The 24,780-nt window shown below is 43.9% G+C and overlaps 1 protein-coding gene across 2 annotated transcripts in view; it reads right to left on the bottom strand.

Annotated features, from left to right (window-relative positions):
• Window positions 1–24,780, bottom strand: part of Nox5 (NADPH oxidase 5) — a 55,089-nt gene that overhangs the window by 18,258 nt on the left and 12,051 nt on the right. For both annotated transcript variants that reach the window (XM_076848665.1, XM_076848666.1), the window contains exons 7-14: window positions 24,409–24,587; window positions 23,052–23,234; window positions 21,324–21,456; window positions 10,388–10,530; window positions 6,219–6,263; window positions 5,560–5,684; window positions 5,191–5,275; window positions 4,463–4,562 (exon numbers count right to left, since the gene is read on the bottom strand). In XM_076848665.1, the coding sequence (XP_076704780.1) occupies window positions 4,463–4,562; window positions 5,191–5,275; window positions 5,560–5,684; window positions 6,219–6,263; window positions 10,388–10,530; window positions 21,324–21,456; window positions 23,052–23,234; window positions 24,409–24,587 (993 nt within the window). The remainder of the gene's footprint in view (window positions 1–4,462; window positions 4,563–5,190; window positions 5,276–5,559; window positions 5,685–6,218; window positions 6,264–10,387; window positions 10,531–21,323; window positions 21,457–23,051; window positions 23,235–24,408; window positions 24,588–24,780) is intronic.

The following is a 24,780-nucleotide window of genomic DNA, read 5'->3' as shown; positions in this document are numbered from 1 at the left end:
AACATCTAATTTTTAAAAACCTGCTCAAATTTTGATTAGGATGGAAATAACAGAAAAGTCTCTGAAGAAGAAAAGACCTATGAACTTAGAGGCTTAGCAACATGAAGACATAGCAATAAAAACTATCCAAAATGAAAAGAAAGTGGGGTGGGGGTCAGGGAAAGAAATACACTCTCTCAGTGACCTGTAGGATAACATCAAATGGTCTAACATATGAGTAATCAAAATGACAAGAATGGAAAAAAGAAACAGAAAAAAAAAATGTAAAGAAAAAATGGCTCACAAACTTCCAAATTTGATAAAAACTCTAGGCTCTAGAAGTTCAATGACCTCTGAGAACAAGAAATACAAACAAAAACACACAAAGAGTCATCATAATAAGGGGGGGGGGATCTTAAGTGGTAAAAAGAGGAAAAATTACTAAAGAGGAATAAAGATAAGTACAAGAGTTATCTTGTCGGAAACTATGCAAGCCAGAAGACAATGGAGGGAATCTTTAAAGAAGCAAAGGAAAAAAATTAACTGATAACAATATTGTTAAAAAATCAAGTGAGGTCGAGCACAGTGGTGTATACCTGTTATCCCAGCAGCTTGGGAGGCTGAGGCAAGAATATCAAGAGTTCGAAGCCACCCTCAGAAATTTAGCAAGACCCTCAGCAGCATAGAGAGACTATATCACAAAATAAAACATAAAAAGGGCTAGGAATGTGGCTCAGTGGTAAAGCAGCCCTGGGTGCAATCCTCCAGTACCAAAACAAACAAACAACAACTAAAAAAAAGCTAAGGTGGGAAAAAGACTTCTGGAGGAAAATGAAAAGCTAAAGAAATTATCATCTGCATTATTTTAGATCCCTGATACAGGAAATATAAAGGGAGTTTTTCAAGCAGAAGGAAAATTATCCCAGATGGAAATCTGGAAATACACACAAAAATGAAATGAACCAGAAATGGTAAGTATGTGTATAAATGTAAAAGAGGTTTATTTTAATTTAAAAAAAAATTTTAAAGATGACCTTAGATAATACCTTTATTTTGTTTATTTATTTATTTTAAATCTTTTTTTTTTTTTTTTTTTTTTTGGTGGGGTTCTTTTTTTTTTGTCTTTTTTGGAACTGGGGGTCGAACCCAGGGCTTTGCGAATGCAAGGCAGACGCTTTGCCACTGAGCTACATCCCAGCCCTTATTTATTTATTTTTATGTGGTGCTGAGGATCGAACGTAGCACCTTGCACATGCTAGGTGAGTGCTCTACCACTGAGCCACAACCCCAGCCCCTTAAATTTTTTTTTGAAAGATAATTGACTATTTAAAGCAAAATAAATAACAAGGTACTGTAGGACTTATAACACATGTAGTAGTAAAATGTATGACTAAGCACAAAGGACAATAAAGGAGAAATTATGGTAAGGATAATGCTGTGCAATAAGTGGTGTGATAGTATTTAAAGAGAGACTGTAATGTTAAAGATGTATATTTTAAGCCCAATAGCAACCACAGGAATAATAAAATCAAGCAATATGGTTAGTAATTAAATAACAGAGATAAATGATATTACAAAAACATATAATTAATCCTAAAATACACAGAAAAAGAGGGGGAAAGGAAAAAAGAAGAGAGGGACAAACAGAAAAAAAAAACAGGATGGTAGATTTGAACACAATTATATCAATAATTATGTTAAATATAAATGGGCTAGAAACTCCAATTAAAAGGCAAATATTATCAAATTGCATTTTTAAAAAGAAAGAGTTATAGGTTGCATAGAAGGAACTCACTTTAATGTAATAATGAGACTGGTAAAAAGAATGGAAAAAGAAATATCATAGCATAACTAATTAAAAAAAAAACTAGAATGGCTCCATTGATTTCAGAAAAAAAAATAGACCTCAGAACAAGGTATATTATCAGAGATGAAGGATATTATATAATGAGAAGGTGGTCGATTCATCAAGAAGTCATAAAGATCCTTACTACGTATCCACTTCTGTTGTGCAATGAAGACATTCGCCTTTGTCTCTGGTTCTTGGAGTGAGACTAGAAATCCTTGGAAAAAAATTAACTGGGTATTCATATGTAAAAATTAACTTCTACCTTTAACTCTCATCCTATACAAAATTGATTTTGAATGGATAATTACCTAAATAAGTGCTTCTAAAAAGAAGGCAATTTTTCTCCCTCAGATATTTGATAATATCTGGAGGTATTTTATATTATCATGACAGGGATGGGGTACTACTGTCTTCTAGTGAACAGAGATTGAAAAGTTGCTGAAATCCTAAGATGTATAGGAATTATGCATATAATAAGAAATGATTTGGCCCAAAATGTCAATAGTGCCAAAACTAAGAAATTCTAACTTAAATGAAGAGCTGAACTACAGAATATATAGCAGAAAACATTGGAGAAAATTCTCATGACTTCAAGTGACCTAAAGATTTTAAATATAACACAAAAAAAAAGAGAAATAAAAGAAAAGATTGATAAATTGGACTTCATTAAAAAGTAAATTTGTTCTTCAAAAGACAGTTTAAGACAATGAAAAGGGCTGGGGATGTGGCTCAAGTGTGGGGATGTGGCTCTCTCTCTCTCCTCTCTCACTCTCTCTAAAAAAAAAAAAAAAAAAAGAAAAGACAATGTTTTGTAAAACATCCATCGAATAATGGATTTGTTTCCAGAATATATAAAGAGTGCTGACAACTAAGTAAAAAGAAGACAAACATCTGGATTTAAAACTGGGAAAAATACTTGAACAGACACCTTGCAAAGAACATATAACAGCTAGAGAAAAAAAGAGGGATTAACAAAAAGGGATTTCACAAAAATAGAAAGCAGACCAGTCAAGTAGAAGGGAATCGAGGGGAGGAAGAAGGGAAAGAAAAAGGAGAGTACTGGGAAATGAAATAAGCCAAAAACTTCTGTATGTGTACAAATATGACCAAAAGAATCCCACTTTTATGTGTAATTATTACGCACCAATAAAAAAAAACACACAAAGAACATGTAATAACAAGTCCACAAGAAGATATTCAGCATCACTAGTCTCTAGAGAAATGCAGAAGAGCACATTAGATCACTCACATCCACTAGAAAGGCTGAAACAAAAAATGCTGATGAAGATGTGGAGCACCGGGAACTCTCATTCACGTCTGACAAAAATGTAGAATGGCATACTTGCTTTGGAAAAGTAGCTCAGCGTTTTTACACTATTGAACTTAATACTTACCACAATACTCAACGAACCCGCTCCTAAATATTTACCTGACAGACATGTAGGTAAAGATCCAAACAAAAACTTGTCTCAAAATAATCAAAAAATGGAAATAATTCTACTGTCCATCAACAAGTGAAAGGAAAGACAAATTGTAGCATATTTGTAAAATGGAATACTATTCAGCAATAAAAACGAATTTAACTGTTTATGGATACCTGCAACAAAAAGGATAATTCCCAAGGTGCTATGATAAGTAGAAAAAGTGGACATTCATATGATTCCATGCATATGAAATCTAGAAAAGGCCATATTGTCGGGATAGAAAGCAAATCGGTGATTACCAGGGCTAACGGTCAGGGGAGGATGTTGACTGCCAACATGGGATGGGGATGGGGAAACCTTTTGGGTAATGAAAATGTTCCGTAATTTGGTTGTAGTGTTGGTAACACACCGTATGCATATGTTAAAATGTCACTGTATTTATTGTCCAAAAGATTTTTCTAATTTTATTGTATATAAATGAGGCCTCAAAAAATAATCCAATGATCCATGATGGAATGTGTATCCCTGAGCTCTGCTCTCAGGGGAACTGAACTAGAAGGTCAAGGTGGGGCCTGGAGATCTAAAATTTAACAAGTGCAATTCTAAATTAAAAGACATCATAAAAAAGAGTAGTTATGAAAATAAATAATATACATTTTTATAAAATGTGAAAAAGAAAAGAAAAACTTGGAAAAAATTCTTTAAGATGTTTAGAGTAATCTGGACCACTGGATGGAATTATGAGTGATTCCCCTCCATTTTTTTGGGGGGGGGTACAGGGATTGAATTCAGGGATGCTTAACCACTGGGCCACATCCCCAGCCCTTTTTTGTATTTTATTTAGAGACAGGGTCTCACTGAGTTTTTTAGGGCCTAGCTAAGTCTCTGAGGCTGGCTTTGAACTTGTGATTCTCCTGCCTCAAGCTCCTGAGCCATTGGGATTACAGGTGTGTACCACTGTGCCTGGCTCATTTTCCTTTTTTTTTTTTTTTGCTTTAAAAAAAAAAAACTTTACAAAATATTACATTATAGTGGACCTTCCTTATCTTACATAGAAATGGAACAAACACTTTTTTAAAAGACACTGAGTTCATATTAAAATGGTTCATTTTATGGTATGTGAACTTTACCTCAATAGATTATTTTTTAAAAAAGAGACCTTGACTCCCCAGTCCCTCCCCACAGGCTGCAGGACCTGTCCCTCTCCTACCATCTTGTGCCTCCTGGGCCTGGTCCATCTCCAGTTTGGTCAGCAGGCTCACGAACCACTCAAAAGACCTCTGGTCTCGGTTGATCCAGATGAAATCCACCTAGAGAGAGGGGCTTTGGCTCAGAGGAGGGTCTCCCTCATTCACGACATTCTCACATCTGTGGTCCCCGGGCCCTGAGGACCCCCAGTGTCTACCTATGGTCAGAGGGGAAGACAGACACACAGAGGTAAAGAGACTCGCCCAGTTTCCAGAACAGCATGACCAGGACCCAGGTTCCTGACTCCAAAGCTAGAATTTGTCTTTGTAAGCAGTGTTCTGAGATATCAGCTTGGGAAAAAGAGCTATGCAAAATTACTGTTTAGTTCCCTGTGCACAATAATGACTTTCCAAAAGGCAAACATGTTTTCACCTCTGAAACCACCATTGGGTCATGGATGGTAAGCATGAGGCTTGGAGCTGGGCCCCTGAAGGTGCTTCTTTTCAGGGCCCAGCGGGCTCTCAGAAGTGACGGGAATGTTGATAGCAGAGGCCTGGACATTTAGGAGGGACCAGAAGAGCTGGCATTTTGGAGGAAAAGAAAGAGAAAGAACAACTTGGAAGGAACAAGGGGGTCCCAGCAGAGGAGAGGTAGGGTACCCTTCCTGCCTCTGCCCGGGAGCACTGGCTCCTGCTCTGGGAGGTGTTGGGGAGAAGGTTCTGAGGTCTGCCTGCGGGAGGTGGCACCCACCTTGTGCAGCTTCATGTCCTGGTCCTGGAGGCCCTCCATCCAGGAGTGCTGGCAGCTGGGGCAAACGTGCTTTCTCTTTTGGTGCCTGAGGGGAAGCAGGAGGAGGGGGGTTTTTAATTTGGGGGGAATTGAGACTTTTCAGGACCCCGGAGAATAGTGTAGAAGGTAGGAAGTAAGGATGGGGTGGTAGAGCCCACCCGATGAGGAAGGGGGGATGAGACACAAAATAAGGCAGAGGACAAGGAGGAGAGGGAAGAGAAGAGGGGAGGGGGAGAGGTGAAAGGAGATGCAGGGGTTAGGAAGTGGGAGCATGGGGGGCCTCTGTCAGGACAGGCCCAGGATGTGGGCGGGCATGCTCTGTGCACCCACCTGTGCATGATGCTCTGCAGGATGGAGGCAAAGGGGGTGATGCCGATACCTGCCCCAATGAGCACGGCGTGCTCAGAGGCAAAGATCCTGCGGGTGGAGGTTCCATAAGGGCCATCGATGTAGCACTGTCACAGGGAGTGAGAGGAAAGAGGACTGTGGGGAGAGCTGCACTCCCCTGTCTGGAGGAAGGTCCCCAGGGCCTCAGCACCCTTTTATACACAGGCAGTCAATCATCTCCCAGGCTTGAGCCCAGGTCTAAGCGGCTCCTACTCCAGCCCTCTTTCCACAGGCTGAGCTCGCAGCACACTTCTGGAGAAAGCCCTAGAATGTTAGGATGCAGAGCTGGGGACCCAACCAGCATCCCTGCTGTGCCCCTGTCACTTCTAGGGTGTGTGCTGTGGGTGCCAGGGAGGCAGGGAGAGAGTGCACAGAGCCCCCCCACACCATCCCTGATCCTGGAGAAGAAACAGGCAGGGCACCCGTGGGTTTAAGGACAGGAGGAGGGTTTGGTTAAATAGTCTGGAGACCTGGAAGCCAGCCCCAGGGATTAGAGGAATGGAGGGATCAAGAGCCAAAGTGACCTCCTCACAAAGGCAAAGAGGCATTTCCTCAGAGGGGGAAGGAGGTCTCCACCACAGCCACTTCCTGGAGCCTCTTACCTTGATGTTGCAGAATCGATGGTTCTCAGAGGACATCTCAGAAGCCTGCAGGGAGCAGAGCAGAAAGCTGAGTCTGGGAACGGACAGCGCTGGGCATTTCTTAGAAGCTTGCAAGCCCTTGCCAGTCTGAGCAACTGGATTGAAAGGGAATCGCTTTTTCTGTCCAAACCATTTCAGGAATAGCAGCAGTGTGCTGGTAAACTGGCTCCTGGTGCGGGGCAGGGGGATCTCAATCACCAAGAGATTAGCATATGTCCATTTCTGTGGCTTAAATACCATTGGCCCTCTGTATCCACAGGTTCTACAGAACACAGATTCAGCCCACTGTAGATTGATAATATTTGGGGGGGAAATTGTGCCTGTAGTAAACATGTATAGAATTTTTTTCTTGTTATTATTCCCTAAACAATATAGTATAACAACTATTAACATATGTAAATGTCCGTTTAAAGTATATGGGAATATGTACGTAGGTTGCAAAGTCCACATGATTTTATTTATGGGCTTCAGCAGATTTTAGTACCCAGGAGGGTCCTGGAACCAATCCTCCTTGGACACTGAGGGACAACTGCACTGCCATCATAGCTCCCAACATATGACCGTGTTTAATAACTAGCTCACAAAATGGAGAATTTAACAATCAACTTGTAGGGTTCAGTGTGAGTCAGCTCCAGACTGAGCAAGGCTGGGGAAAACTCAATCACACCTTTAGCTGCATGTTCTCATGTCTGGGATGGAATGTTCTTTTCCCTCTACCTAGAGCCCCTTTGCTCTTCCCCGGCTGTCAAATACCAGTGCCTCAGTCCACATCCAGCTCATTTGAAGTCACATCTCCTCTTTGAGGCTTTGCCCTGATGCTTCAAGAAAGAAAGGCACCGAGGGCCTGGGGCTCTGCCCTGGGGCTGGTGCAGGCCCTCTGGGTGGGGTCCGGCTCTGCCTGCAGTGCCTGACTACTCCAGACCTGAGCACAGGTAGACGGCCAGACACGCATGCAGTTCAACACCCTTGCTTCTAGAAGGTGAAGGAAGCAGAATGCAGAACAGGCTGCAGGAGCCTGTGATACCTCCCTCAGAGGAGTTGAGGCTGAGGGCGTGGAAAGGACTGCCCAATTCCGCAGAGTTCCACGTAGAGTCTAGTCTCCTGTGACCCATCCTGTGTCACATTACACCATGCTACTTCTTCATCTTGGGGCGGGGACTGCTTAGTGTTGGACATAAACTGCTTCTGGGGGTTTAAGAGGTACCTGGGAGAGGGCTGCTCCCCTTTCAATTTTCTCTAATCCTTCTGATAGCAAAGAGAAAGACTTCAATTCTGGCTAACACATCTTTAACAGCTCCTTAAGACTAATTTCTTAGAGAGTACTGATAGACCTCTCCCCGCCCCCTCTCTGTTTTCTTTTAACAAAGTGAGAAGGGGTGAGGGAGAGTGAAAGTGAGAAAGGGAGTGTGTACCTGCAGGAAGCAGGCCAGTGGGTGGAGCCTCAACAGGCAGAAACATCTAGAAGAATTTAATACCACGTTTTCATTGTTTTTACTTTAGAGTTAGCATGTTTATGGCACACAATACTGATTTTCCATTAAAGATAGCAATCTAAGGAGTCTTTTAAAATACAATTTAGAGTACTGTGGTGATGTAAGAGAATATTAAGTAGAAAATATTGCTAATGAGCTGTGAATGTGGCAACAATTACAAGGGTGGAGGCAGATGGTTGGCTGCAGAAACCCCACTCCATGTGGGTCCTGCCTGAGAGTGGGCTTGCCCTGAAGCCAAGGATGCCAGGCCAAGACCCAGCACCCCTGGGCAGACATGTCAGCCTCCACTTCCCTGGCCTTACCAGGTCCCCGCCCTGAGAAGAGGCTCCCCACCATGCTGGGGTCCCTTCTTCAGCCTTTATGGGGTCCTGGTCTTTGTCCTCCTGGCACTGTGGTTCCTCGGTCCTGTAGGACGTCAGCTCCATAGCGACATTCTTGCTGGAGGACTCAGCATCCTGTGCTGAGGTACAGGAGTGGCTGGGCTGTGGTTGCAAATCCTGTTTTGTTTCAAAACAGAAATTGCTTTATATTACAGAGTCAATTCCTGTTGTAAAAACATCACATATTACAGAAATAATTAAACAATAAAATGAAAAAGTACAGGATGACAGCTACCATAAACATTTTCTCTGCTCTTTAGATACTCTTTTCTTTAAAAAAAAAAAAATTTTAGTTGTAGTTGGACACAATACCTTTATTTTATTTATTGTTTTTATGTGGTGCTGAGGATCGAACCCAGGGCCTTGCATGTGCTAGGCAAGTGCTCTATCGCTGAGCCACAACCCTAGCCCCTAGACACTTTTTCTAACATAACCATGTGTATGGGCACACATATCCACACACACACAGACACACACCTGCACACACATGCACACACACACTTATTTTATATCGATGGAGCATCCTGCTTTGCAACCTGTCTTTCCCACTTCTACACTCTGACTAGCTTTCCATACTAACAAGTTGAAATTTCCATAATCTTTCTTAGGCAACTTACTATTCCATTATGAGGGTGATCAGTAATTTCTCTGGCTGCCTTCTGTTGCTGGGCCTTCTGACTGTCTTCATTTTCTCATTATCATGAGCGACCATGCGATGTGGAATAGCACATTTCCTGTCATTATCCCTAGACCCTAGTTTACTTCTCAGCATAGCATTTGCTGTCGCCTGACATGTTACATGTGCATTTCATCTGTTCATCGAATGCCTCTGCACCAGAAGGTCAGCAGTGCTGTCTCTTTTGCCTACCGACATATCTCTAGCATCTAGAACAGAACCTGGAGAACAGTAGGTGCTGCGCTCAGTAAATATTTGCTAAAGAAATGAACAAGGCTTTTTGTGCACCTGTCCAATTAGCTTTTTAGCATAAATCTCTAAAAATGGAATTGCTGGGCCAGTGGGTGTGCATATTTAAAATGCTGACACATATGGCCAGACTGCCTGCTAGAAAGACTGTGCCAATTTATTCTGTGGCAGCAGGGTCTGAGGTCCTGCGGAAACAACCTGCAGTGTGTCTTCCTGCTGGTTCCCAGTGTGCCATGGCTCATCCGGTTTGCAAGTCAGCTTCTTCCTTCAGGAAGTTTCCTCTGATTACTGGAAGAGAACTTTTCTATTTTTCTACATTTTCCTCCACATCCCACAGTTTTGCTTTTGGCACCATTCTGGAATGATCCTTTTCTCTGGCCAGACAAGATTCTACCTAGTGCCCCGACTTCCCCAGCACCCATGTTGAAGTCAGGGCTGGGACCTGCAGGGGCCAGTGAGTCCTCCTCCTTTGACCTTCAGATATATTAACTAGTCTCCAGGCCAAGAGGCAGAGTCTCGTGTTCAGCTTCCCTCAGCTTCCTGGTCTATCCTTATTTCTTTGGGAGCTGCTCTGATCTGTCCCCATTCCTCTCCCCCCGCCACCCCCAGTACTAGGGATTGAATCCAGGAGACTCAATTGTTGAGCAACATCCCCAGGTCATTTCATTTTTTATTTTGAGACAGGGTCTTACTATGTTGCCCAGGCTGGCCTTGAACTTGCCTCAGGCTCCCAAGTCCCTGGGATGACAGGCATGTGGGCCACTGTGCACAGACTCTGTTTCTCCAAACCCTCCCTGGCACTAGCCACCTGGCAGCTTTGTGGGCTTCATCAAGGCTCCAGAGGTAACAGTGCTGTTGCTGCTGATGGTGATGATGACCCAGGGGCCCACCTGGACCATGCTGCCATTTCCCTCAATACTCCATCTGCATTCTTTGGGTCAGTGCTTAATGGGATAAGATGAGAAGGGTGAGCCATGGAGGAAAACTATCTCCATTTCAAAGAAAAATAACAGGCTCAGCTAGGTTGACAGACAAGACAAAGACCATGCAGTTAGAGAGTTCTGTCCAAGAGACTTGGAGGTCAGAAGGTTTCTGGTCTCAGTTTCCCCACTCCTTCCACTGCTCCCCACCCTTTCTAATGCAGAAAATCAGGATGGAAGGATCTGAGGTGGTCAGGCTCCAAAGAGGCTCTTGGACCACACGGTCAGCCATTGCCTAGCCCACTAATGCTGCCGTCCAGACTGTGTGCACAACAGCTGCTCCTGCTGACCAGGAAGAAAGTGACTTGGTCCCCAGGGTCTGCCACCATAGGGGGCCCTTGCAGCCACCTACCTGGGGTCTCCTCTGACTCCTTCTCATCCTCAAGCTCCTTGACAGCCTCTTGGAATCACAGCCCACGGGGTCTGACACCTTGAAAGACTCATAGAGCCTGTTTGTCCACTGGCCTTGGGACCGGATGTGCAGCTCCATGGTGTCTGGGGGAGAGAGGGAGGTGTCTGTGCTGCCTCCAGAAGGGAGCAGGGCTTGTCTCACTGGAAGCATTGCCACTGGGCCTCAGTGGTTTGAGTCCCAGTTTGAATGTCCTTCCTCAGGACCAAACCCGTAGCCACAGCACTGGACTTGGATCTTTGACCTCTCTAGTGCAGCCTTTGATCCTTCTTGATGCAGTTAACCAAGCTCAACTGGGGCTCTGTCTCCTCTAACAGGGGAGGGGTGAGAGTGCCCCCAGCAACCCCCTAAGGGCAGGGCTTCGGCCTCATTCATCCGGTCAGGGTCTCGCCAACATGGGGATCTCCCCACACCGTTACTGTACAAGTAGGTGCTCAGTTCATAGTAGGAGCAACTGCTTTCACTGCAACCAGGCCTGCGGGGTAGCAGGTGCTTACTAAGGTACTCTGTTTAGTGAATGACTAGGAATGACTGGTGCTAAGGTGGTATGGGGTGGCATAACCCTCTGCTGGGGGTGCCAAAATGAACCTACCATTTCAGAGCAACGGCCACCTGAGAGATCTACTCTGATCTTGCCCTGTTGCTTTTTATTTTTTACTTTTTTAAACTATAGACTCTTTTAACAGTCCTGTGAAGGTAATGGATAGCCTCCCTCTCAGAATAAGGCTTTTAAATACATAAATAAAAAGTAAAAAAAAAATAAGTGTACCACTTATGATAACTTTGAAATAAAAAAAAGAAATTACAGATGAAAACAATTATAACGAGACATCAAAATTAAAACAATTGTGATTTAAGAATGTATGTGCTCTTAGATCAAACATGATAGGTAATCCACCAGGAACTACTGATCACTGAAGTAATGAGGAGATAAATGACATCCTGAGGTAGCAGCAACTGTATATGATAGAAAAAAAATCTGGCTTTTATTTTGAAAAAATAAAATACAAGTATTGTTAGTGTGACAGCATATGTAATTGCAGAAGATGCTCCATTTCAGTTCAAGGTTAGTGAAAATAAAAACATCTCCTTTGTTCCCAGTCCGAGTTCATGAATAAGCATAGAACCTGGTTTGACTGTATTTTATAGAAGCGGAGAGAGGTGAGGAGTCCCTGAACTTTGGGCCTGCAGCACAGGTCCTGTAGCCCTGCTCCCTTGCCTCTTCTCCCTGACTGTCCCACCCCTGAGGCAGGTCAGCCAGCTCTGCATCAAAGCTGGCCTGTGCACCAGTTCCAGCAGACTCATTGGGCTCCTAGCAGGAGGATGAGAATAGACAGGACGTCCCATCTCAGGACTCAAGAGATGGGCAGATTCCAGGCTGAGCCCCTGATAAAACCCTGGAAAGAACTGGTCAAGGGACACAGTCAATCGGAACATGGCAGAGGGAAGGGAGTGAGCCGCCCTGTGCCCCTTGCCTCTGCACCTGCAGATCTCACTTAGTCGGATAACTCCGTCTCTGAGAGTGTTAGAGGACGCCTATCCAGCTGCTCTCCGCAGAAATCACTAGCACTGTGACCCCGCAGGGCTCCGGGCCTCAGAGTTCCAGTAGGACGCCTGGCATTGGAGCAGGCCCCAAAGCTGGAAGTTCTAGCCCACACAAGTCTCTGCGAGCACCTTAGCAGAATCACCTATCAACACATCTGCAGATCGCCAAGACTGCTCTGCTCCCACACAGGTCACTCAGCTGCTGCCTACCACAGCACAATGCCATCGGGGGACTCCCCCGACCTCACCAACACCCAGGGGCTGAAAGCAGACCGCCGCCACCTTGGCTCAACATTCTAGCCATAGTAGCTGGGGGCAGTTTCCAGATCGGATCTCCAGGGGCCAGGTACCAGGTTTCCAACCTTCCCCCCTCTCCAACAGTGGTAACCCAACACAGTAGCTGCCCAACATAGGTGTGTGGTGCAACCAGGGAGCTGCCCACGGGAGCCCTGGGGTGAGAGTTTCCTCAATTGGGAACTACTAGGGGAGAGGGAGAGAGGGCTAAAGTCTGGAGCCTAACAGACCAGTAACTGGGAAATCTCCAGGCAAGAGAAGGAGATAGTACTGGGGCTCAAGTCCTATGAGTGGTCCCAAAAAGAGACCCGTGAGGTGCAGTCTCCCTTCAGGGACTGGCGGGTGTCACTCCCCACATCCAGATATCCTGCGCCAGGACCAGTTTTCCCACCCTGGTTACCTCCACCATCTGGAGGGCAGAGACACCAGCTTACAACAGAGGACCCCACCTATTGAATGGGAAGAGAAGCAGGGAAAGATATGGATCTCTAAAGCTAGCTACAACCTTGGTTTCTTCCTTTGAGTTTTTTGTTTGTTTATTTGTTTTTTCTCTTCTATACCTCCATCCTCCGGCCCTTACATCCTTAACATATGTGAAACCAAGAAGTTTGCATGAACTAGGTCTTTGAGGTCTGAGTCATCTGATTAATATAATATAGAGCTGTTGTATATGCCCTTTTTTTCTTTTTATTCTTTCATTTTTCTTTCCCCCTCCAAATTTTACAGTTTTGACATCTGTATTTCTAAATACATGTGTGTTCGTTTTATGTACTCTACTGGCATCTCACGTACTTGCCTACCCTAACTTACTTCCTGTCTATTCTCTTGCTACTAACCCTCTTCACTAGATTTCTCCTTCCCACTTCCTGAGATATATTAACTCTAAATCCTCACATCCTACCTCCTCAGCATATCGTCCTAGGCCCCACCCCCAGTTCATTGTCCACTGTCAGAAACTGTAAACCTTTTTACAAAACTACTGATTATATTTTAGATAATAATTGAATCCAACATTTCTGTACATTGAGACTAAACTGTAAATGTCTTAATAACAACACATTGTTCAAAGGTGGTACATTGTTGATATTGGGATCTGTTAACATTGTCCTTCCCCACAAAAGTGAGGTCTTGGAACCCTACAAGAGAACTACAAACCTACAGGGTAAAGACAATAACAATCTAGACCCACAGAGCTGGAAAGGAAGACACAGGAGCAACATGAAAAGACAAGGGAAGAAAGTGCCCCAAACAAATGCACCATATCATTAGAGTCATTGGGAGCCACAGCAGGAGAAAGGACAGAGAAGGAGTTTAGGATGTACATGGATAAAATGTTCTGTGAACTCAAGGAAGATATAAGAGAGCAAATACAAGCAGTGAAAGATCATTTCAACAAGGAGCTACATAAACAAATTCAAGAAGCAAAAGATGGCCTCAACAGGGAGATAGAGGTTCTTTAAAAAAAAAAAAAAAAAAAAAAAACAGAGGGCTGGGGTTGTGGCTCAGTGGTAGAGCACTTGCCTGGCATGTGTGAGGCACTGGGTTCGATCCTCAGCACCACATAAAGAAAATAAATAACTAAAGTAAAGGTATTGTGTTTAACTACAACTAAATATGTATTTTTAAAAAAAAAACAGAAATTCTTGAAATGAAAGAAATAATAAATCAAATTAAAAGCTCAAATGAAAACTTCACCAACAGGGTAGACCACTTGGAAGACAGGACATCAGACAATGAAGACAAAATATATAATCTTGAAAAGAACATAGACCACATGAACAGAATATTCAAGAAATATGGGAGAGCATAAAAAGACCAAATCTAAGAGTTATTGGGATAGAGGAAGGTATAGAGGTCCAAACCAAAGGAATGAACAATCTATTCAAGGACACAATATCAAAAAACTTTCCAAACATGAAGAATGAATTGGAATTCCAAATTCAAGAAGCCTACAGAATGCCAAATGTACAAAATCACAACAGATCCACACCAAGGCACATTATAATGAAAATGCCCAACATACAGAATTAGGAGAGAATTTTAAAAGCCACAAGAGAAAGGAATAAGATTACATATAGGGGAAAACTAATTAGAATAACGGCAGATTTTTCATTCCAGACCCTGAAAGCTAGAAGATCCTGGAACAACATAAATCAAGCTCTGAAAGAAATCTGGTATCCAGCAAAATTAAGCTTTAGATTTGAAGATGAAATAAAAACCTTCCATGATAAACAAAAGTTAGAATAATTTATAGCTATAAAACTGACACTAAAAACATCCTTGGAAAAATATTCTATGAAGAGGAAACAAAAAACAACAATGAAAATCAGCAGAGGAAGGTAGTACCCTAAAGGAAAAAACTAATCAAAGAAGAAAATCATGTCAAGTTAAATAACAAAAATAAACAAATATGGCTGGGAATACAAACCATGTTTCAATAGTAACCCTGAATGTTAATAGCTTAAACTCACCAATCAAAAGACATAGGTTAGCAGATTTAATTAAAAAAAAAAAAGACCCAATAATATTTTGCCTCCAGGAGATTCATCTGATACAAAAAGAAATACACAGACCGAAGCTGAAAGATTGGGAAAAATCATACCACTCACATGGACTGCAGAAGCAAGCAGGGGTTTCCATCCTCGTATCAAATAAAGTAGACTTCAAGCCAAAGTTAAACAAAAGAGATAAAGACAGACATTACATACTGCTCAAGGGAACTATACACCAATAAGACATAACAATCATAAATATATATGCCCCAAACAATGGTTCAACTATGTTCATCAAACAAATTCTTCTCAAGTTCAAGAGTCAAATTGATCACAACACAATAATCTTGGGTGACTTTAACACACCTCTCTCACCACTGGATATATCTTTGAAACAGAAGTTGAATAAAGAAACTATAGAATTCAATAATATAATCAATAACTTAGCCTTAACTCACATATATAGAATATTTCAACCTGCATCAAGCAGATACACTTTCTTCTCAGCAGCACATGGATCCTTCTCTAAAATAGACCATATACTATGCCACAAAGCAATTCTTAGCAAATACAAAAAAAGTAGATATACTACCATGTATTTTATCAGATCATAATGGAATAAAATTGGAAATCAACGACAAAAAAATTAAAATACTCTAACACCTGAAGATTAAACAATATGTTATTGAATGAATAATAGGTTACAAAACACATCGAAGAGGAGATTAAAAAATTCTTAGAGGTAAATGAGAACATAGATACAACATATCAAAATATCTGGGACACTATGAAAGCAGTTCTAAGAGGAAAGTTCATTGCATGGAGTTCATTCCTTAAAAAAAGAAAAAGTCAATAAATAAATGACCTCACTTTACATCTCAAAGCCCTAGAAAAAGAAGAACAAATCAACAGCAAAAGCAGTAGAAGGCAAGAAATAATTAAAATTAGAGCTGAAATCAATGAAATCAAAACAGAAGAAACAATTGAAAAAATTGATAAAACAAAAAGTTGGTTCTTTGAAAAAATAAATAAAATTGACAGACCCTTAGCTATGCTAATGAAGAGAAGGAGAGAGAGAAAATCAAATTACCAGCATATGTGATGAAAAAGATAATATCACGACAGACACTACAGAAATACAGAGGATAAATAGATATTATTATTAAAACCTATACTCCAATAAAATAGAAGATATTGAAGGCATCAACAAATTTCTTAAGTCATAGAACTTGCCCAGATTGAATCAGGAAGAAATACACAATTTAACAGAAATACACAATATCAAGTGATGAAATAGAAGATGCCATCAGAAGCTTACCAACCAAGAAAACCCCAGGACCAGATGGATACACAGCTGAGTTCTACAAGACCTTTAAAGAAGAACTAATACCAATACTCTTCAATTTATTTCAGGAAATAGAAAAAAGAGGCAGCACTTCCAAACTCATTCTATGAGGCCAATATTACCCTGATTCCAAAACCAGGCAAAGACATCAAAGAAAGAAAACTTTAGACCAATATCTGTAATGAACATAGATGCAAAAATTCTCAATAAAATTCTGGCAAATTGAATACAAAAACATATCAAAAAGATTGTGTGCCATGATCAAATGAGATTCATCCCAGGGATGCAAGCAAGTTTGGTTCAACATAAGGAAATCAATAAATGAAATTCATCACATCAATAGACTCAAAGATAAGAATAATATGATCATCTTAATAAATGCAGAGAAAGCATTTGACAAAATACAGTACCCCTTCATGTTCAAAACACTAGAAAAACTAAGGATAACAGAAACATAGCTCAACATCGTAAAGGCTATCTACACTAAGCCCCAGGTCCAACATCATTCTAAATGGAGAAAAATTGAAGGCATTCCCTCTAAAAACTGGAACAAGACAGGGATACCCTCTTTCACCACTTCTAGTTAACATAGTTCTTGAAACATTGGCCAGAGTAATTAGACAGATGAAAGAAATTAAAGGGATATGTATAGGAAAAGAACTTAAATTAGCATTATTTGCTGATGATATAATTCTAAAACTAGAAGACCCAAAAAGCTCCACCAGAAAACTTCTAGAACTAGTAAATGAATTCAGCAAAGTAGCAGGTTATAAAATCAACACCCATAAATCAAAGGCATTTCTGAATATCAGTGAAAAATCTTCTGAGAAGAAAATGAGGAAAACTACCCCATTTACAACAGCCTCAAAAAAAAAAAACAAAAAAACAGTTGGGAATCAACTTAATAAATGAGGTGAAAGATCTATATAATGAAAACTACAGAACCCTAAATAAAGAAATCAAAGAAGACCTTAGAAGACGGAAAGATCTACCTTGCTCTTGGATATGCAGAATTAATATTATCAAAATGACCATATTACCAAAAGCACTATACAGATTTAATGCAATTCCATTCAAAATCCCAATGGCATTCCTCATAGAAATAGAAAAAGCAATCATGAAATTCATCTGGAAAAAATAAGAGACCCAGAATAGCTAAAACAATCCTTAGCAGGAAGAGTGAAGCACGTGGCATCACTATACCAGACCTTAAACTATACTACAAAGCAATAGTACCAAAAAACAGCATGGTATTGGCACCAAAACAGACTGGTAGACCAATAGTACAGAACAGAGGATACAGAGACTAACCCAAAAAATTACAATTATCTTATATCGGACAAAGGCACCAAAAACATGAATTGGAAAAAAGATAGCCTCTTCAACAAATGGTGCTGGGAAAACTGGAAATTCATATGCAACAAAATGAAATTAAACCCCTATCTCTCACCATGCACAAAACTCAACTCAAAGTGGATCAAGGACCTAGGAATTAAACCAGAGACTCTGTGTCTAATAGAAGAAAAAGTAGGCTCTAATCTTCATCATGTGGGATTAGGCCCCAACCTCCTTGATAAAATAAAGCACAAGTATTAAAACCAAGAATCAATGAATGGGATGGACTCAAACTAAAAAGTTTCTTCTCAGCAAAAGACACAATCTGTGAGGTGAATAAAGAGCTTACATCTTGGGAGTAAATTTTTACCCCCTCACACATCAGATAGAGCTCTAATCTCTAGGGTATATAAAGAGCTCAAAAAGCTAAACACCAAAAAAACAAATAACCCAATCAGTAAATGGGCCAAGGACCTGAACAGACACTTCTCAGAAGAGGATATCGAATCAATCAACAAATATAAGAAAAAATGTTCATCATCTCTAGCAATTACAGAAATGCAAATCAAAACTACTCTAAGATACCATCTCACTGCAGTCAGAATGGCATCTATTATGAAGACAAACAACAATAAGTGTTGGCGAGGATGTGGGGAAAAGGGCACACTCATACATTGCTGGCAGGACTGCAAATTGGTGGAGCCAATATGGAAAGCCGTATGGAGATTCCTTGGAAAACTTGGAATAAAACCATCATTTGACCCAGCTATCCCTCTCCTCGGTCTATACCCAAAGGATTTAAAAACAGCATACTACAGGGACACGGCCACATCAATGTTTATAGCAGCACAATTCACAATAGCTAAACTGTGGAACCAACTTAGATGCCCTTCAGTAGATGAAATTAAACCCCCTATCTTTCACCATGCACAAAACTCAACTCAAAGTGGATCAAGGATCTAGGAATTAAACCAGAGACTCTGTGTCTAATAGAAAAAAAGTAGGCTCTAATCTTCATCATGTGGGATTTAAAAAATGGATTTGGGGCTGAGGATGTGGCTCAAGCAGTAGCGTGCTTGCCTGGCATGCATGGGGTGCTGGGTTCGATCCTCAGAACCACATAAAAATAAAATAAAGATGTTGTGTCCACTGAAAAGTAAAAAATAAATATTAAAAAATTCTCTCTCCTTTCTTTAAAAAATGGATTAAAAAATGTGGCATAAGTACACAATGGAATATTATTCAGCAATGAAAGAGAATAAAATCATGGCTTTTGAATGCAGTTGGAGAAGATAATGCTAAGTGAAGTTAGCCAATTCAAAAAAAACAAATGGCAAATGTTTTCTCTGATATAAGGTGACTGACTCATAGTGGGGTAGGGAGAGGGAGCATGGGAAGAATAGACAAACTCTAGATAGGGCAGAGGGGTGGGAGGCGAAGGGAAGTGGCAGGGGGTTAGCAATGATGGTGGAATGTGATGGACATCATTATCCAAGGTACATGTATGAAGACATGAATTGGTGTGAACATACTTTATATACAGAGATATGAAAAATTGTGTTCTATATGTGTAATAAGAATTGTGATGCATTCTGCTGTCATGTATTTTTTCTTTTAAAAAGCAATTAAAAAAAAAAAAGAACTGTCAAAGGACTGGGTTGTGGCTCAGTGACAGAGCGCTTGCCTAGCATGTGTGAGGTACTGGGTTCAATTTTCGGCACCACATATAAATAAATGAATAAAATAAAGGTTCATTAACATCTAAAAAATTAAAAAAAAAAAAGAACTGGTCAAATACTTGACATGTCCATAAGATAAACATCTTGGTATCCAACCCCAGAATACCATGTGGCCACAGGAGGGAAAAGCTTTACATTCCCCAACATGCAAAGACCTTCAGGACATCCTGTCCACTGAGTGAAAGTGGGCTGCAAAGCCATGGGTGTGTGACCCCAGGTACGCAAAACCATCTTGAATCTGGTTATCTGTATTGGAATAGAGAGATCTGGAAGCCTGTTCACCAAAGGACTGGCACTGATTTTTCTTTGGAAAAAAATTAGTTGAGGGATTTTAATTTTCCTCTCTACATATTTCTCTATTGTCTGAATTTTCTGAGAGTATACACATTTATTTTCAACAAAGCAGAAAAAGAGAAATATGGGAAGGAAAAAAATGGCATGTCCTCTCTAACCCCTAGCCTGCCTTTGTCCCGTGGTCACAACCCAGGTGATTCCAGGGTGGAGACTGTGCAGCTTCACGTGGGGAACCCTGGCCTTGGGTCTGCACCTGAGCTGTAGGAACTGGGCCAGAGGCTCTGCTGGCAGGGCTGGGAGGCATCCTGGGAGGCATTAGGAGCTCAAGCTTCTAGTGGTGTGAGTAAGAGAAGCCCTGGTGCCCTTTCCCCCTCATTTAGCCAAGCAAGGATCTGCTGTGACGAGTCACCCGAGATCTTCCCTGGCAGGAGCAGCCGTGCAAGCAACCCTTGCCTGCTGGAGGAACCACCTGTGGTGGGAGGCTAATTGCTGGCCTGGCCAGGAGAGAAGGGGTCAGGAGCTGGCCCCAAGAACAGCCCAGGACCTGAAGAAAGCATGTGCATGGGTGAGAGACAGAGGACAGCTGGGTAAAAGAAGGACAACTGAGCAGTCCTGTGGGTGCTGGGGACCCAGAAGAAATGGAAGTTCAGGGCTAGGGAAGAAGAATGCAAGGGCTTCAGCTGCCTTAGGTCTCTATAATGCTCATGTCCAGGTGGGAGTGTGGAAACCCACCCCCCTTGAAAATGCCTCGTTCTCCTCTGAGCCAGCTACTCCCATGCTTAGAAACCATCTACGGCTCTCAACTGCCTGAATCATCTATCCCAATTCCAACTCTGCATTCAACGTTTTCCTTGGCCCCATCTTGGCTCTAATTTGCTTTGTGGGCCACATTACTTCTCTTTCTCTCCCCACCCATCCCTCCTTCTGAAGCCAGAATTAAACAGGCAGTCAGTATGGATAGGTAAATCGAGTCAGGTCTGATCAAGGAGGCCAGACTGTCCCCTGAGGGATTGAAACGTTAATTCCTTCAGGGCCCTTCCTCTGTCCATATCAAAACCTGCCCCTGCTCCAGCCTGTTGCCAGGGTAACCTGTCCCAGGAATTGCCCCTCCTACAGGGAGCATAAGGTTGTTAATTAATGTGTCCTGGGCTGCTCCGTCCTCCCTTCCCCCCTCAGCCCACCTTTCCCACCTTTTGGCCAGCCACCAGCATTCCAGGGCCTGGCCACAGTAGGCAGGAAGGAGAAAGATAAGGGGAAGAGGGCAGGAGAGCAAAGGAAGCCTGGGACATATAAACAGGGCAGATCCCTCCCTTCTTGGGATGCCAGGATACCAGCCATGGCCCCCTTCTCCCTCCCGGGAGAAGTCTATGTTACCCCTTTTTAAATAAGCCCTGCTTTATGTGCTGGCCTCGGCGTGCTTCTCTAATGTCGTACTTCCACATGTGGGGAGCAGGACTCACCAATAACCGGGTTGTCACCTCCCTACTCCCTGCCCATCCAGGACCCATGTTCCCTGGTCTTCCTCTTTTTGCTTGTGCTGGCCCCTCTGCCTCTTCCCCCACCTCCTCTCCTACCGAGTAAACTCCTATTAATCTTTTGAGTCTGAGAAGCCTCCCCACTTATCCCACCAAGCTGGCCCCTGCAGAACCTTCTGGGGCAGCTGCTATAGCCCTTGCCACCCCACTCGAGCAGTTTTCGTGTCTTCCCCATTTCCGAGGGAGCTGAGGACAACTTTCTGTCTCTACGTGGGTCAGCACCATGTTCCGAGGCCCCAGGCTGCAGCAGGCCCACGGCAGGCGCTGGGCATGTGTGGTGAGTGGTGGGCACTGCCGTACCTTTCTGCTCAGGAGCACTGCTGATGGTGAAGGGGTGCCACTCATAGCGAGCGATGGTGGGGATGTTCAAGTACAAGTAGTCCCCAGGCCTATAGTGGAAGAGAGGGGGCCGCTGGATGATGAGATGAGTGACCTGAGAAAGAAGAAGGAGGCCAGGTCATCCTCTCTACCCTGGAGCCGCCAGGGGCATCAGAGCGAGAGGGCAGAGCCTGGGCCACTCCTTCCTCCAATGGTGACACTGTCTCTGCCTTTGAGTGGGACTCACCCTGAAGCCAGCCTGCTGGCCTAGAGATGGGTGACACTCAGGGGAAGGACAGTGGTGCTGCGCTGAAGGGTTTTTACCCCACTTCTCCCTCCTGGGCTTGAGACTTCCACAGCACTTCCTGTCAGCACCTGGCTGGCATCCCACTGCAATGGGCTTCTCTCTTTGAGCGTCAGCATCCTCCTGGACACTAGCTCTAGTTTATTGAGCACTTACTATGTACCAGAGCTGTGAGGAGCACAGTGAGCAAGAGTGCCAGGCCCCACAGCAATCTTCTGCTACAGATACTGGTCTTCCCCACTTTAGGGACAAGAAGCGGAGGCTCTGAGAGTTTAAATAACTTGCCCAAGGCCACCAGGCAGGGGGCTGTGGGATATAACTCCACCAGAGGCTGTCTGTCTCCAGTGCCTAGTCACACAGGGAGCCTCATCTTTCCGCATCCTGAGTCCTCAAACTGCAGCTGTCCAGAGCTGACCCGCCCAGCACTGCCTCTTTTTCCTCTGTCAATGGTGCCACTCTGACACCTGGGAGACGGCCTTGGCTCCTTCCTTACTCATCCCAAAATGCAGCACTACCTCTTGAGTTTTCTGTGGTAGGTGCCCCGCCATCCCCTGGCTGCTGCCTCAGGGTCAAGGCCTCATAAGCTATGGCTTCGTATTTGCTAGCGCTTCCCAATGGCTCTTCTCCAAGACACTTTCCACAGAGCAAATAAAGAAATCTAGCTAGAGTATGAATTGTCCATGTTTGCCCCACTTCACCACCATCTCCTCCTACAAGTGCAGGGGTTCCGGCGGCCTGCAGGGCAGGGTCCAAGCCTCAGAGGTCTTTCCTGGCCACACCCTGCCCACCTCTCCAGCTTCTCCCTTGGTTCCAGCCAAGTCAAATTCCTAGAGGTCCCTCAAGTACAGTGTGCCCCTTCACCACCCCGGGCCTTTCCTGAGCTATTCTTTCTCTTACCAATTTGCTTTCCCAACTTTCATAGCTAGAAAATTCTTATGCCACCCTCAAAACACTGAGGTGGCATCACCTCCTTGATTGATTGATTGATTGATTGATTGATTGAAGGCTTCTCTGACCTCCCAAAGACAGGGGTTTAATACTTCCTTACACTCTGCTTCTCTCTCCAATACAGCTCTGCTCTATGTGAAAGGGCTGACTCCCTAGAGAGCAGGCAGTGTTTGTGTGACTTATCACAGGCTTGCAACCTTGCAGCCACTTAATATATTCTTACGGAGCTGAATTGGGATTTTCTCCATGGACCTGGCCTTTTGCTATCTGTCCCATCACTCCCATTCCTAAAGGGTCATACCTGAAAGGCTGGGCTGGGTCTTGCATGGTGTGGGTTTCCTCCACTACCCTGGGCTGCAGTTGTACCAATGTGTATTTCTTTGGGGTCTAACAAGGTGCCCAGTGCTCTGCCCTATCACCTGCCACTCAGGGTTAGAGGAAAAAGCCCCCCCTTGCACCTTGGAGGGGAGGAGGTTGACTTCCACAATACTCAGGGGTGCCATGCGGGACTTGATCAGCCCCATGGCCTTCTCTAGGAGGAACAAGATGCCGGGGACCAGAAGCCACTTCCAGAAGTTGGGCCCGTGGAGGATGAGAAGGATCCACAGGGGCAGGTAGGACAGGTGGGTCCAGTAGAACACCTGTGGGGGTATGAGGTGGTCACTGCCAAGCTTGAGGCCTGGGGGTGGCACAGAGCCAGGACTCAGGGCCATCCTCAAAGCCCAGAGCCTTGACTTTCTCTCTGGGATGGGGATAGGTAAGAGGCTGAGGTAACCGAGGCGCATTGCTTCTTTGTTCTGGGGCTTGATGGAGGGAGTCTGGAAGGGAAGATTCTGATACAGAGGCAAACATCTGAATGTACCTGGCAATGTTCTGGGCAAAGCAGAGTGCCTACAAAGGGATCATGGACACCAAGGTCCCTGTCCACTGGCCCCTACTCTGCGGGAGAGGGGAAAGACAGCAGTGGTTTCCTGGGAGGGGAAAAGAAGGAGGACAGTTTAATGCCTGCTCTACCACCAGCTAGGGGACCTCGGGAAAGTTCCTGACTTTTCTGAGAATCAGAGTCCTCATCTGTCAAATGAGGATGTGGGCTCCTGCTTCAAAGCCTGTTGCCGCCACAGCGGGGATTCATGGCTTCTGTTCCTGATGTGGCCAGTTCAGTCCAGGACGCAGTTACGGTCTCCAAGCCAAGCTGGCCGCACCTTCTAAATCCTGAGCAGACTGGAGGCAGGAAGTGAAGAAGGAACTGACATTTTCAGAGCACTGTGTGCCAGGTATGGGACCAGAAGCTTCGCATATACTACCTCATGAACTTCCTAAAATAATTTCAAAGGTGAAGGATTAGACCTTCATTTTATTGATGAGGAAACTGAGGCTCAGAGAGGTTGAGTGAGCAGAAAGTGGTGGAGTGGGGATTTGGACCCTGGCGAGCCTGAGTCTCTTTCTCCCTGTGCCCTCTGAGCCCGACTTACACCAACTGGGGCAAAGGGGTAAGGTCACAGAAAGGCAGAATCTGCCGTCTTCAGCTGGCACATGTGAACTGGGCCCAACGGCAGAGCCCAGATCACACACAAATAGCACGCAGACCAGCCTGGGGCTTCCTGAGCTCTGCAGCAAGTCAGAGGGGACACAGCAAAAAAGGAAAGTGGGTTATATACAAAGATATGAAAAATTGTGCTCTATATGTGTAATAAGAAGTGTAATGCATTCCGCTGTCGTGTATTTAAAAAATAAAATCAATTAAATTAAAAAAAAAAAAAAAAGGAAAGTGGGAACCCAGCTTAGGGAAAGGCAAAAGGATCAGGGCTGGGGCACCTGGAAGTGGCCACTCCTGCGGACGCAGGGGCTGGAGCAGATGACCATGAGCAGCAGCAGCAGCAGCAGCGCAACGCCCGTTGGGGAGGCTGAGCCGTGCACCCAGCCGATGCCAGGCCGCGTGGTGAGCAGCAGTTCCCAGAACTGGAAGGGGCTGGCCTCGGACTGAGCCAGGAGTGCTGCAGACAAGCACAAGACCGCTCTTGCACCTGCCTTGCCTCTGGGACCCTCTGCATCAAATACTGGCCCAGGTGGGGACTTTGGCTCAGAGTGCTGGCCCACCCTGGGCCCCTCTGCTTCCCCTCTGCAGGCAGGCAGGACATACAGGGGCTGCACCCATGTTCAGAGCTGGGAGCTGTGTAATCCAGGGGT

Source organism: Callospermophilus lateralis, chromosome 3, assembly GCF_048772815.1.
Source record: "Callospermophilus lateralis isolate mCalLat2 chromosome 3, mCalLat2.hap1, whole genome shotgun sequence".
Classification (NCBI taxonomy): domain Eukaryota; kingdom Metazoa; phylum Chordata; class Mammalia; order Rodentia; family Sciuridae; genus Callospermophilus; species Callospermophilus lateralis.
This window is presented reverse-complemented; position numbering and strand designations above follow the sequence as displayed.